The 14,016-nt window shown below is 44.6% G+C and overlaps 1 protein-coding gene across 2 annotated transcripts; it reads right to left on the bottom strand.

Moving 5' to 3' along the window:
* Positions 1-3,095: 3,095 nt before the first annotated feature.
* AMER2 (APC membrane recruitment protein 2) lies at positions 3,096-13,561 on the bottom strand. 2 transcript variants are annotated; one of them, XM_077781457.2, is made up of 2 exons: positions 12,538-13,472; positions 3,096-12,363 (listed from the first exon to the last, which is right to left on the bottom strand). In XM_077781457.2, exons 1-2 carry the CDS (start codon positions 13,340-13,342, stop codon positions 11,486-11,488), a joined length of 1,683 nt encoding a protein of 560 aa, XP_077637583.1. In that variant the 5' UTR covers positions 13,343-13,472; the 3' UTR covers positions 3,096-11,485. The 2 variants fall into 2 exon arrangements, with proteins under 2 accessions (XP_077637583.1, XP_021386318.1); XM_021530643.3 differs by having other exon boundaries at positions 3,096-13,561.
* Between the last annotated feature and the right edge of the window lie 455 nt (positions 13,562-14,016).

Here is a 14,016-nt window from a genome sequence, read left to right as displayed (position 1 = left end):
AACTGTAAAGATAGACCAAACCTAGCTAAATCCTTATCTGTCTCTATTTTTCCTTAAGAACTACTCAGAGCAATCCTTTTGATAGTTTTCAATGTTTTTCTTATCCTCTACATTACTTTAGTAGAGCAGATGATTTTTTCACTTCCACTTTAGATTGTGATCAGTATCTTCACAATCATAGTCAAAAAAAGGTTTTTCCCTACTCATATTTAGTAAGACATATTTTCCTTTATTTATTCAAACATATTTCCTTGCAAAATTAGGCTGCGGTTTTGTCTTTACAGGTGAACAAATGAAGCCAGGCTAGGAATGAAACACATTCGCTTTACATGACATACATAATTTCTGTCCTTAAAATACTGTTTGGTCATGGGATTTCTGCTTTCTTTGCATCCCTCATGTTACCCTGCATGTTCCCAGCTCCATGCAAGGAGCTCAGCACCATTTGTTCCCACGCTAGCCTACAACTGAATATGCTCCTGAAGCATGTTGAGCCACATCGGTGCCCTGGAGGCAGCCATCTCCCTGTGAAGCAAAAGAGGACACTGCTGCCTGCAAGGCTTCTGGCTGCTCCAGGTTTACTGACTCAGCCTCTCCCATCACCTCCATGATTCTACCCAGGCAACTTCTGCTCATTCAAAACCCCAGAGAGTCTTTATTCAAGTCTCTTCTCTGTCCAAGGGACTTAGGAGTTTCAAGTGAGACCAGCAGAAGGCTGATGAGGCCAGAGGACGAGACTATCTGTAACTCCTGGGAGAGAAGACCCAGCCATGCAATGCCTGCCCAGTGCAAGCACTGAAGCGATAATGGAATTTGATAATAAAGCTTCAGACCACATGTTCTGAGCAGCAACACCACAGAGTGCAGCTGATTTTGTAGATGCTACTTGAAAATGTGGCTCCTGCAGACTTCTGTGAGTTGGGAAAGGAAGCAGTGGAAGAAGGACTCAGACCTTCCTGGTCCAGGACAGCAGTCCATCAGAAGCCCTCCCTCCCCTCCCTGGTGGCACCCTTTGCTCAAGGTCACCTTTCCCCTGACATTCACCTGGGAGTGCTGCACAGAGGCACTTTGGGGGATTTTGCATAAGGACGAAGCATCAAGATGGATCATTTGTTAGTCTTTTCAGAAGCTGCAGGGAGCTGTAATTAAGAAACTCATTGCATTTAAGATGGAAAATAAGCTGGAAAATATACACTCAATGATCAAGGACGAGTCTCCTTCATTAGTCAGAACAGGAGATCTCCTGCTCCCAAGGTCTAAGTGAATACCTGATCCAAGTGCTAAGGGTCTTTGCAGAGTAAACAGTGATGTCATTAGAGATGAAGCAGTTTCTTGGTCCTCAGCTGCCACAGGAGTATCCATGGCTGCAGAAATAACCCTTTGAAGAACTTTGGAGCCTCCTCCCCAACCCCCTCAGGGCACTGTGGAATGGTTTTAATTGGAAGCAGACATGCAATGTGGTAGGTAGGAGCAGGCATCTGCTCAATGTGGGCTCCTAGTAAACAACTCCTGTACAATAACTTTGAAAGGAAAAAATACCGTGTTTCAAGAGAAATATTTTAAAATTAGACTAGTACTTACTCATGGTCAGTTGACTGGTCCATTAGACTTGCCAACACTCCTTACCAATTATTCAGAGTCAAAAATATTACCTTCTCTTTGTTGCTTGATAGATTTTAGATGGAGTATTCATCTTCAATGTATGGGTCACAGAGAGATTTCCAGGTCATCACTCCCACTGCAAACACTTTTCCAGTAAAATGGCCTTGTTAGAGACATGTATTGTTGGGAATGATTGATTTGGGTTTGAATTGGGAAGGGACTTTTATCTCAATATTAGAAACTTCATTTTGATTAAAAAAAAATCTGGGCCAAGTCTTGTTTAAGGAGATTTTTTCTTTTTTTTTTCTATCACAGTAGATCTGCCAGGTTACTGTCATCTGGGTTTGTGGAAGGTGTTAAGAGCTGCATCACACAGATCTATAGTTTTCAAAGTTCATGAGGTTGCTGTACATTTGCCCTGCACTTTATTGAAACCCCTTTGTCTCCCAATATCCCAGTAACTATACTTGGACAAAAGCAAGGTTATCCCTAGGCAATCTGTGTGACAGTGAATTTAAAACACAAGTCTTCTGCTTTCAGATACATACGATAAAAGACAGGAATGTGCAATAGGGGGCACAGGCTGAGAAGGCCTGAATGTAAAACTGTTTGTGCACTAAATCACTGGGAAAACATTTCTTCAGCCTCGTTCCAACTATTGGAAAGAGGAGTTACGCTTTTGTGAGCACAGGATCAATTGTGTCACTGTGTCCTGCTCCTTACTACCATTAAAGAGCTTCTCATGCCTTTTGCTTTGTTTTTAAAAACTGTTGAGCAGACTTTATTCCAGTTCTTATTCTGGCTGGCTCAGTATATTCCATGGGAGAACCTTGAGTGAGGCAGTGCTACTTAGCTTGGAAGTAAATAAACCTAAGGATTAAAACTTGACTGATGCAAATACTTTATGCACATTCAAAATGCAAGAAATTTAGTGAAAGTTGCAAACCAGAGGTTCTAATAAATGTAATTTAATAGTCATGGGAAGGAAGAGATGTTTTAAAGGTGGGAAATGTAGCTTACAGCAGAATGCATTTTCTAACTGTCACACCAAAACTGCAACTCCAAAATCAATTTGTGCCAAAAGAACAAGCTTCCTCACTTGCTTCTCAACCAGGAGAATAAGAAAACAAAGATCATTTGAAAAACAAAATAAAAACTCAGTCCATTTCATTGTGTAAGTGGTTTAAAGGGGAAAAAAATACATAACCAAATAAAACCCACATGCAGATGAAACAGAAGACCAGAAGACCAAAACTCTATTTTCTGAAAGTCCTCCCGTAAGTCACAAATTCAGTTTAGCTATTCTATGATGTGATTAGTAAAACTGCTAAAGGCATTTCTACGCAAAAATGAAATTGCACAGATGCCCAAGTATTCTCTTTTATGCTATTTTGGTGACATAACTCCCTAATGTCCTGCTTTGAAAAGCCTAGTATTTTCCAGGGCATTTGATACATTGGCTCTAACTTGAACATCAAAAAGTAACCTTCACGTTTATCAATGAAAAGTGACAACTGATTTTATTGACTGTTTTCATTATAACACATGACAGTGGGAATATTTTTCACTGTTAAGATTTTTGAATGGAAGAAAAGTGCAGTTAGTCTGAGTTCCTTACATTCATTAGAAGCAAGACTATTGAAACCATCAACATTTACAATGACACGTAAGCAAACACCAGAATCAGTGCCAATAAATACACAGAGTACCAAAATAAATATTTACAGAATTAAAAATATAACAAACATAACAAACACTGATTAGAATATCCTTGTGAACTGCCAGGGAAGGAAGACACCTATTGCTATCAGTTAGGTTGTAAATACATTAAGAATACAGTGACTCGAGGAGACACATACTCATCAAAGTTTGTAGAGGTGGAAAGGAGCAGAGTGTGTCTAACAGTCTGTTATAAAAACAGCCCCCCAGAATGTTGTGAGCTTTCCTTAAGAAAAAGTTGGTGCACACAGGCCCACCAGATTATTACCAAACCTTTTAGATGAGAAGAGTGGGGAGTTCTGGCTTTACTCACTCATTATCTCAAATAGGTCATATGCTACCTTACAGGAGGTGGCTGACACAAAACAATACAAGGAAATATTGTAATTAACAGTGATCTTTCAGCTATTTCACATCTTACAGAAACAGGCTGAGTCACCTCTAACAGGACACACACATCCCCTTCAGCATGCAGGAAACACCGAGGGCATTGGTTTGTCTGATGCAGTCCCTGCTACCCTTTTCTCAGGCACACCATGATGTTTAAGCAGAGTGAGCTGTCATAAAAGACTAAAGCCATGTTGTATTTTCTGGGTTTATTGTATTTTCTATCACCTACATTCATATCTCATCTCACATTTCAACAGGACCTCAACACCAGGCTTCAACAACAGAACTTTTCTGAGACAGAGTCAGGAAAAATTCAGATGAAGCTAAATTATGAGATCCTCACTCAATATAGACCAACAGCACTTACAGATCCACTGATATCAGATACAATACTGGTGGAATGAGTTATTGTCTAGCTGTTAAAATTTCACTCATGGTAGAGGATTTATTTTAATTTCACAAAAAACCAACAGCTTTAGTCTTGCTCCCCCTTATCCAAATTATCCCCATTATCCAAAAGCAGGATAATGTTGCTTAGTGCTTGGTGCTGCTTCACGGTGTGTCTTACACTCCCTCCCTCCCTCCCTCCCTCCCTCCCCACTTGTCCTTGGCCTGCAAGGGTGCAGCCAGAGCTCTCCACTCTGCCTAGGGCTTGGGTCTTTGCATCTTCCTGGCAAAATGAGGGTGGAAGAGCAGTGAGATGCCATAGGCCAGTGCTGGGCTACAGGGGGTTTGTGGATGTTTCCATGCTGAAGCTGCCCTTAGAAAGTAAGACACTGGGCACTGCTCAGGTGTTGATGAGAGCAGTCACACAGTAGTCCACCTGCAGGAGCACTGGCTTCGGCACACCCAAGCTCACAGTGGCTCCTCACCCAGTGTAACACAGCAACCCGAGCATCAGTGCAAGAAAGAAAGGATACAGGGTTTTTTAGGCATATGTGTAACTCTTTTTCCACAAGGACAAGAGGTCGAGGCCTTGCTTTCAGCCCATCTCCCAGATGCTCTATCAGCCCTCGCACCCCAGCACAGCACCACCACCCTGCCTTTTCCTGCTGCTGTCCAGGACTGACACTTCCACCTGGCAACACCTTGCACCCCTCTGCTGGCACCACATGGCGAGGTCACACAGCAAATTCGGCTGGTGACTTGGGGTGCCTTGCTCCCCCAGTCCACAGGCTGCAGGTGAGTTGGGACACACCTTCCCCTCTGCTGCCATTAACCAAGAATTACATTTTAAGGTCAGCCTTAATTCAAAGCAGATACAACCAATTTTCTTTCACAAGCACATTATGTTCAAGGCTTCCAATGTATCTGCATAAAAAGCCCATGGAAACAACCTGATACTGATTTAGCAACTGTCTTGATGCAACATCTTCCAAAATAATACAAATCTGTTAAAGATCTTACCATTCAGTCCCCACATACCTTCTCCCTAATGACACATTAAAATGTGGCTGTGCAATAATTAAAGGAAGGCTTCATTAGTTACCATATCAAAAACATGAACAATGACAAAACAAGCAGGGGGTTTAGAGCTCTGGAAAGAAGCTGGTCCTGTTTTTGCCATCAAGAGTTAAATTAAGGAAGGCAGTGATTGTGTTAGCTGTAATTTAAACATGCTGAGCACTGGAGTTATGTGCAGGAGTACAGCTTGTAAAAATGAAAAACAATGGAAAGACATGTTTTGCATTCAGATCAGTGAAAACACTACCACAGTAATATAAAAGACTGCAAAACACCTGAATAATGTTACTCTTTAAAAAAAAGGAAAAAAATAATAAAAAAGGAAGACTTGTTTAAGAAACACTTTACATTTCCTTAGGATTAAGAGATTAAGGACCTCTGCCAGTTCTTACTGGAGTCAGTGGAAGCTTTGCCACAGCAGAACTGGACCCTGGCAGAAGATTGTCCTGTTGGCAAATGCCAGTTTCCTAATTTTGTGGCTATAGCTGGATTAGCTTTTATTGCAAAGCATTGCTTGGATGTGATGTCAAAGTAGGCAAAGCAATCTTCTTTTAGCCATTGCTACAAAAAGCCTTTTATCCTGGCAGTTTAAATTCCTTGCCCTGTGAGGTGCTTAACCTTTTCCTCTCTGTACTACAACTTTGGCTCTGTTTATTTAAGTATGTGCAGAAAGGAAAAAGGAAAGCACAGATAAAATCTGGGCACAGTCTCCATAACAAACAGCTCCTGGGCTTTTCTACAAGAGTGACCTGCTTCCTTGCTACATTTGCTAAATTTTTCACAACAGGAAAGTGGAAGAATGTATTCCATGCTATGCAAAATATCACTTAACATGCTCACCCATGTGTATGACATCTCCATTTTAAATATCTTTGCCACTTATTCTGAGGGGGTTTAATTTTTTCATGGCCAAGAAGCAGAAGCTAAGACCTCCTGAAGAGGAGGCATAGTGGCAGCAGCTCATCTTTTCTGGTGCTGGAAGGCTAGATCAAAAATCTGTTTCCCAAGCAACTGCAGTATGGCTCAGAAGGAATGAGAGGCATACAGGAAAAAAAAACAACCCCAAACATCCTAGGCAATAGTACTCACTGTTTTAGGTGGAGAAGCCTTCTAAGGCAAGAAAAGTTTTAACAACCTGCTTTTGCAGGAATCAAGGCCTTCATGATGTGGCTCAAGTGGTTATAGCTATTATTCCTTTGCATATGGCAAGTTCTTCCATTTCTCTATACATAAAATGGACCTAGGGAACACCAAATCTGTGCTGAATGTTCCTACCCAAGATGCCCACAAGGAAGACAAGGTATGAACTAATGATGAATAAAAAAATCCTAAATTAAAAATAAAGTGAGCTAAATTAAAAATAAATTGTCCCCTGAAAACAAACGGCAACTCCTGCTCACAGTAAACAGCACATGGACTCAGGACAAGGGAATCCTATCATCCCATCCCTCAGTGGAAGGGAGGGATGTTCACCAGGAACCCATCCCAGGCCACTGTGGACAACTGACAGTGTATTCTTAGCATTGAATCTCAGAAGAGTCATTTGTTGTGCAGTTCTGCTTGAACACGTGGGGTTATGTCACCATAATAAAAACATAAACAAAGGGGAAAAAAAAGAAAAGACAAAATAAAAACCAAAATCAAGCCCTGCAGAAGCTGTCATGTGTGAACCCTGCCAAGACTCATTTCTGCATTGTCTTTGAGTTGGTGTCAATTTGTTTTTCTGAGACAGAAGCCCCAGCCTTTCATATCAGTAACTATGAAAATACATTTTCAGGCCACCTTACCTAGAATCCCCCATTGTGCCTGTTGGATAACCATCTGTCTTGTAAGTGGCTATTGTTACTGTGATCGGTCCCTTTCATACCATTATCTTTCTGAAAAGCCTTTTCTGAAAGTAGTCCATTAGAGCAGGGAAAGAAAAACCTCAGTGCATGGCTGCAAAGTAGAATCAATGGCTCCCTTTGATCTGCAAGCTCAGTCAGTATTACAAATTTAAGAAACAACAAGGTTTTGCTTTGCTAAGCAAAGCCTGTTAATTTGGCTCATCTGCACTCTTAGCATCTTACTGAAAATGCCATCTGTATCAGATGTTTTAAGACTTTGGTGCAATACTTGCTTAGATAAATAATTTTGTAAGATTCATTAAAAAATAATAAGTGAACTAATTTTCATAGTGTACATCTATGCACATAATTTTTAAAATTCAATCCTCTACTACCCTGAATGGTGGTGAGGAAATTCACAGTGGATGAAGAAAATGCTGGTTATTGATGGAATAAGACTGAACATCGTATTTTCTTATTCTAGTCATGGAATTTCCTCTGAAATCTACATGAATGTTTGAGTCCTATAACTGGCAAGAGCAAAATGAATATGTGCTACATGGAAAATAAAACCTTTTATGTCTGTTGCAGGCCACACATTTGGTACTGGAAACGTAGCTCCTATCATGACAAAACAAGTCCACAAAAACATAATTTCATGCTACTGAAAGGAAATATTTTGTGCTGATATAAAGGACAGGAATGTGTACCACTGAAATCACTGTAGATAGCTATAAAACACTATGCAATATATAGAAAAACAGCTCTAAGAACTTACAAAATTTATCAGTAGGGACCTGAAAGTGCAAAGAGTACACATAACTAAATATCAAGTCCTGATCTATAAAATCCTTTATGAATGACATACAGCTGATAATTACAAAGCATCATTCAGACCACCAAATAACAAGTGAAACAAATAAAGAAAAATATATTTTAAGGAAATCAAAACAATGACACCATTGGGAATGTTATCTTTGGGACTCAGGACACCGTTTCTACCTCAATATCTACCAAAGCCAAGGAAAATATATGCTTGAACAGGATAACACAAATAAGAATGCAAGCTACCACAGAATGCCTCAGGACTATTACCTCTTTATGTCTCAGCCTTTAAATCCAGCAAGCCATTAACTGTTTGTTCTTAGGCATCTCACAGTATTTTACATGGATCTTTCAGGAATTATACATAGGTCTAAAGAAAGCCTTTGAACCTCCTTTCAATGATTGTTTTAGGCATTGTGTGGAGTTATACAAAGGTATTTGTATGAAAATTGAAAGCCCTGGTAAATATTAGATTTTTCTATCACCTTTCAAAATAAAAAACATAGATGGCTTAAAGAAAAAAGCGAATTTTGGAAGTACAAAGATAAGTTGAACATTAAATTGTATCTTCACTCTCACACAACCATTACCCTGAATCAACGTCAGCATGTCGCAATGATTCAAAATACTGACGCCCTACTACCATCTACTTTCTCATTTCCCTTTTAAGGATATGATTGTCCTTAAAATATGTACATAGCAAGCAGCCAAACAAACCGCCAAGAGATTTGCAAAATGTACTTAGGGTGGGTATGTGACAGAAAGCTTGAGGGAGTGGCTCCGGAGCCTGGGCAGATGCTCTCCCTCCCACCCGCGCTCCAACCAGCCCAGGGCTCCTCATTCCCGGCTGCCCCATGCAGAGGATGGAGGAAAAAACGCGGCAGAAAACAAAGGAGAGAGAGAAAGAATGAAGGGAAGCCAAAGCATTTTAATGATGATTCGTGTTACTGGTTACGTGAGAGGGAGTTAGTCTAGTGTCACTCTATTGGTTTCTCAATACAGACATGCCACAATGCAAACAAAACACATATGATGAATAATTTGACACACACAAGTCCTGTAGAGATGGCAGCTGGTATCTCCTAGTGGGTTTAAAGATGCACCACTCCTACTACCTGTACTCAGTGCTTCCAGTTTTTATGGTACTACCACCACATCCTCCCTCCCTCTCAACTTCCAGTACCCTATAGAATCTCTCAGCACAATTTGTCCTTAGAACAAAATGGGGAATTATGATTTTTCTGCAGAGTTGTCATGCAAGGAAAGATGCATCCCTCACAGTCAAACAAAAAACAAAAGAATGGGAAAAGAAATGCCATGTTTAGGGGTGAGGAGCAGGGTAATATTCCGTGTTCTGTACATACACCCTTTAGAGGGTGTTTCAGCTTTGACTTTCTAAAATGCACGAGGGGAGTCAGACCAAATGCAAATCCCTTGCTCAGGCAGAGGAAAGCGTCACCAGCGTGTTTGGAGGCAGATGTGGAGCACAGCCCCCAGGCCGTGCGTGGGAGCGCTCACACGGGTGTGAGTGCCCACGGGGAGTGCCTCGGCTGGCGCAGGGACCCTGCCAGGAGCTGTGCGCTCGCCGCACTGATGCACAACACGTCTGTGTGAGCGGGCACACAGGGAACCACACACCTCCACGTCAGGAAGAAAACATAAAATAATCCTCTTTGAAGTGTATTAAGGTTCTTAAACCACGAAAACAGGGGATGGTTAGGGAAACTAACAATTTCATTGGGATGCTGCAGCTTGGTATTAAATTCTGCAGCAATTTCAAAACTGGATGTCAATTTCACCTTCATAACTCTAAGGTCATTTCCCCAGTGAACCACGAATCATGCATATACATATATACAATTCTTACTATGGTATTTCCTGGCTTTTTATGGTTTGCCTACAACCTTAATATCCTTCAAATGTATATTCTGTATAGTTATTTTCCTTTTTTATTCCTTTTGATTTAAGAGACAATAAAACCAACTGCTATGTAAGATCAGACCCATTAATTTCAATGACGTGAATTTAGGATTCTCTGCATAATATAGAAATGTATATTTTTAAAATGTATATTATTTTTTTAGATACACTGGAGCATATATTTTATATTAACTGTGGTCTGATGATTAAATACTTATATCAAAATATTTTGTAAATACATAACATTTACCTTTAGATTTCAGTGATTTTTAGAGCTTTTTCAGTGTATCATAAAAATATGTCCTCAGGCACATTAAAACCCTATTATATTTCTTTGAAATGTTGCCAATGTCCATGTACAGTAGCCACTACTCAAAAATGTCATGGCCATGAATATATTTTTCCTAAGATCCAAGCTCATCAGACCATTTTATGTACCACTAGCTTACCATATTTTTTTCTCTCTTAACATAAAATTATTCTGACATTATTGTGAATGAAAATAAAAAGCAACAAGAACCCAAACTTTTTTTAAATAGTCAAAAACTAATTTTATATATTTTAAAAAATAATACTTAAAAAACAAGTTTCTTTGCTGGGTTCCTTCTTGGTAAGGTTTAAGCCCAGAGCAACTTTTGTCTAAACCCCTGAAAATAGAGGTTTGCAGTGGCAGTGCTGTCAGAACATCAGCTCTGAGCCATGGAATGTGCCACTGGAATAAAATCAGCATTTCAGACTTACTTATCTGGGGATGCATGAGCCCATACAAACCAGAATTTTTCTCTAATTTAAGGTACTTACACAAAGTTCTATCCTTTTAGAACTGTAAAATTATCTACCTATAAAAACTAACTTTTGCTTAAACTCTAGATAATAAGGACAGGTGATTTTTTTTTAATAAAAAATCTGCTAAAACACGTATATATTTACACATGGCGAGCAAGTTATTGTATAAATGTGGACAGTGTGTATATATTGGCATTTAATAAAATGTTTCCCTGAACCTGATTGTATGCATTATTGGACAAGTATTGATGTAAACATCTGAACCTACGTCAGGTGTCTCTGTTACCCATTTACATTAGACCAGATCAAAACCAACCAGACAGACAGACAAACGAAAATATATTTTCCTGTTAGACGAGTCCACCTAACTCCTTAGTTTTATCTCCTGCACACAAGTCAATCAAGTCTGCTTCTGAGCAGTGTTCTCGTTCCTACAGCAGGTAAAATACCTGTTAGGTGGGTTGTTTTCTGCTTGGCATTTTTTCCAACATCTTGTGGAGCAAACATCATTTCCAGAGCCAGCCAGGCACCCAGCCTCCACTCCTCCCCAAGAAATGATTAAAAGATAAGTGTATAGGAGAACCTCTCACGTCGCTCCTTTTGTAGCACTGTTCCCTTGAAGAACTCATGACACCGCTTTGCACGAGGAAGGGTGGTCATAATCCAAGTCCTGCTTCCAGAAAGGCATGTAAAAATGAACCTCCCCAGTGTTTAGTGTTGCAGAAAAAAGATACAAATGTAAAAAAAAGTGCTCAAAAAGAAGTTGACTTTTTGTATTCAGCCATAGAGTCTAGTAAGAAGAGACTCAGAAGTGCAGGCCCACAGAGTACAGTGAAGGAAACCTTTTAGGTGACTTTCTTAGGTGATGCAAAACTAACATATTATCTGTGGTTTCCTATGCAGACTTTCCCACATGGACATTGTTCTCTGCCTTTGCCTCACTTCTCACCCAACTACTTTTTGGCACTGTCCTGGTACGTGGCAGTTTTCACCGTTGTCCCTGCTACGCCCCTGTTACTGACCCGGCGTACCAGGACTTTGGAGACAGGGATTTTTGTTCTGTGCATCTCACTTTTGGCCAGGTGATGGTGTGCGACGTGATGGCTGTTACTGGCATCTGCTCCATGGCTGGCGGAATGCGACGAAAGGTGTTTAATGCTGATGGGTATCTTGGAGTCCTTCGCTGTGCTGGAGGGTGTTTTCAGTGAGCTCACGGTCGTTATTGGAGACACGGGCTTGGAGCGTGGCACGCTGGGGACTTCCTCATTTGTGGGCCCCGCTGGTGGGTTCTCATCCGGCTCAGCATAAAGGTCATAGAGAGCATCCCCACTGTAGCTATCCCTGGGAAGAGTTTCCTTCTGGATGCTTATGGAACTATCTTCCTCGGGACCGGGGGTGGTGGAATCCCAGTAGCCCTCATCGCTGTTTGGGACACCCTCATGCTTCTCCTTTTCCCTGCTCTTCTGCTCCTCTTTATGGTTCAGATGAATGGCAATCTGGTGGAGGCCACCGCGTTTCACCATCACCCTATTCTGGGCCCCCTCGGTACCTCGGGTTTCCTTCAACCCCTCGGGCTTCTTTGTCCCTCCTCCGCTTCCTCCTCCTTGCGTCTGAGTCTCATCTGTCTGTGACAGCATATCCCAGAACTCCTGCAGGCAGGTGTCATCCACCTGGTCGGGGCTGGCCATCTCCTCCCCTCCTCCCTGGTAGGCCACCATGGTGGGGTGCTTCTTGGTGGCACCCAGCTTGCTGGGCCCGGGGGTGCTCTTCTCGCAGACGCCACTCCCGCCGCCCACATCCTCCTCATGGTCCGCAATAATATCTCCGCAGCCTGTAAGAGAGTCAAAGCTTTTCAGTGAAGTCACGTCAGCAAACATCAAACAAATACGATCAATCGATTGCTCTGAGGGTGGATCAACAGAGGAAGGGTCAGGGGCGGCTGCCGTCTCTTGACCGCTATCACAGTGAGGTTCAACAGGGGGGATAGTCGTTATTGGAATGTCACCTGTTATCGCCGCATCCTTCGCAGTCCCAGCCTCTCCGGCGGCCGGCTCCGGTCGCTCGCGGCGGAGCTCCTCGGGTGGCCGCGCGGCGGCGGGCGGCTCCTCGCGGGGCGGGGGGCTGCTGGCCCGCGGCTCCGCGCCGCCCGCCCGGGGCTCCGAGGCCGCGGCGGGCGCCTCGCCGCTGCGCTTCTCCCGCGGCGGCTCCGGCCCGGCGTCTCCCGCGCCGCTCGGGCTCTCAGACAAAGGTTTCGGCGTCTCCTCCTTGATGCACTCCAGGCTGGCGGTCAGGGACCCCGGCATGATAAGGCCGGACGGGATGTCCGAGGTTTCCCCCCTCTCCTCCTTGCCGTTTTTGTCCTTTTTGTGCCACCGCATGCTGCTGAAGATCCCCTTCAGCCCCTTCTTTTGTCTGCCGCCGGCCCGCGGCTCCGCGCCCTCCGCCTGCCTGCCGTTCTTCCTCAGCAGCGAGAAGAAGCTGTGCGACTTGGCCACGGCGCTGGCGGCGGGGCCGCCGAGGCCGCCGGCCGGCCGCTCCTGCGCCTCGCGGCTCGGCGCCTCGCCGCCGCCCGGTTCCTCCTTCTTGCTGCTCTCCAGCACGGCGTCGGCCAAGCCGTCGTGCGTCCGGCTCCGCACCATCCCCGGCTTGCCGGCGCCCTTGCCCTCCCCTCCTCTGCTCCGCACCCCGAAGATGCTCGGCATGGTTCCCCCGGACTTCCTCCTCCTGAAGAGCTTGAAAGCGGTTTTGTTAATCCTCCCCGACGGCTGCTCGGCGGCCGGGGGCTCCACACAGTCGCAGTGCGAGTCCATTTCTGCCTCTGCCGCGGCCGCCGCGGCTTCCCCTCCGCCGCGGAGCGCGGTGCGATCCCTCAGTGACAGCCCCGCCGCCGCCGCCCGCCCGTCTCCATGGCAACCCGGCGGAGGGAGGGAAGGAGGGGATAAGCCGCTTTCCCCCGCCGCGGGCCCGCGCCAGGCGGCCGCCGCCGCCCGTTCCGAGCCGTTCCGAGCCGTTCCGAGCCGCCCCGCGCCGCCGCAGCGCCGCCCGCCCCGCGGCCCTTACATAACGCGGCCCCTGCCCACCGCCCGCCGCCCCACGCCGCCTCTCCCACGCACAGCCGGGCTCTCGGGTGGCCGGGAGGGTGCCGCGCCCGGGCGGGCAGAGCTCCGCTGTTATTTATGACAGCGTTTTGCATCGCTGCTGTGTCCCGGCGGCACGGTCGCATCGCGCTCTGGACCGCGGGCAAAGCGTGACTGAAGCCGTGGGCTGGGGGATGCAGCGAAGCGCTCGCAGCGCCGACGGAGAGCGGGGTCGCTGGGGGGGTGGTGGCGGTCTGCAGGTGCCAGTGCACCACACGGCAGGGACAGACGGGCGGGAAAATGGGACACACAGACCGAACCCGGTTCGTAAATACTCCCGGGGGCAGAGGAAAAGGATGCTAACTTCTCCCCACTCCCCTTGCTTTTCCATCTCCCACCTCACCAGG

Source organism: Lonchura striata, chromosome 1 (assembly GCF_050655825.1).
Source record: "Lonchura striata isolate lonStrDom1 chromosome 1, ASM5065582v1, whole genome shotgun sequence".
Lineage (NCBI taxonomy): Eukaryota > Metazoa > Chordata > Aves > Passeriformes > Estrildidae > Lonchura > Lonchura striata.
This window is presented reverse-complemented; position numbering and strand designations above follow the sequence as displayed.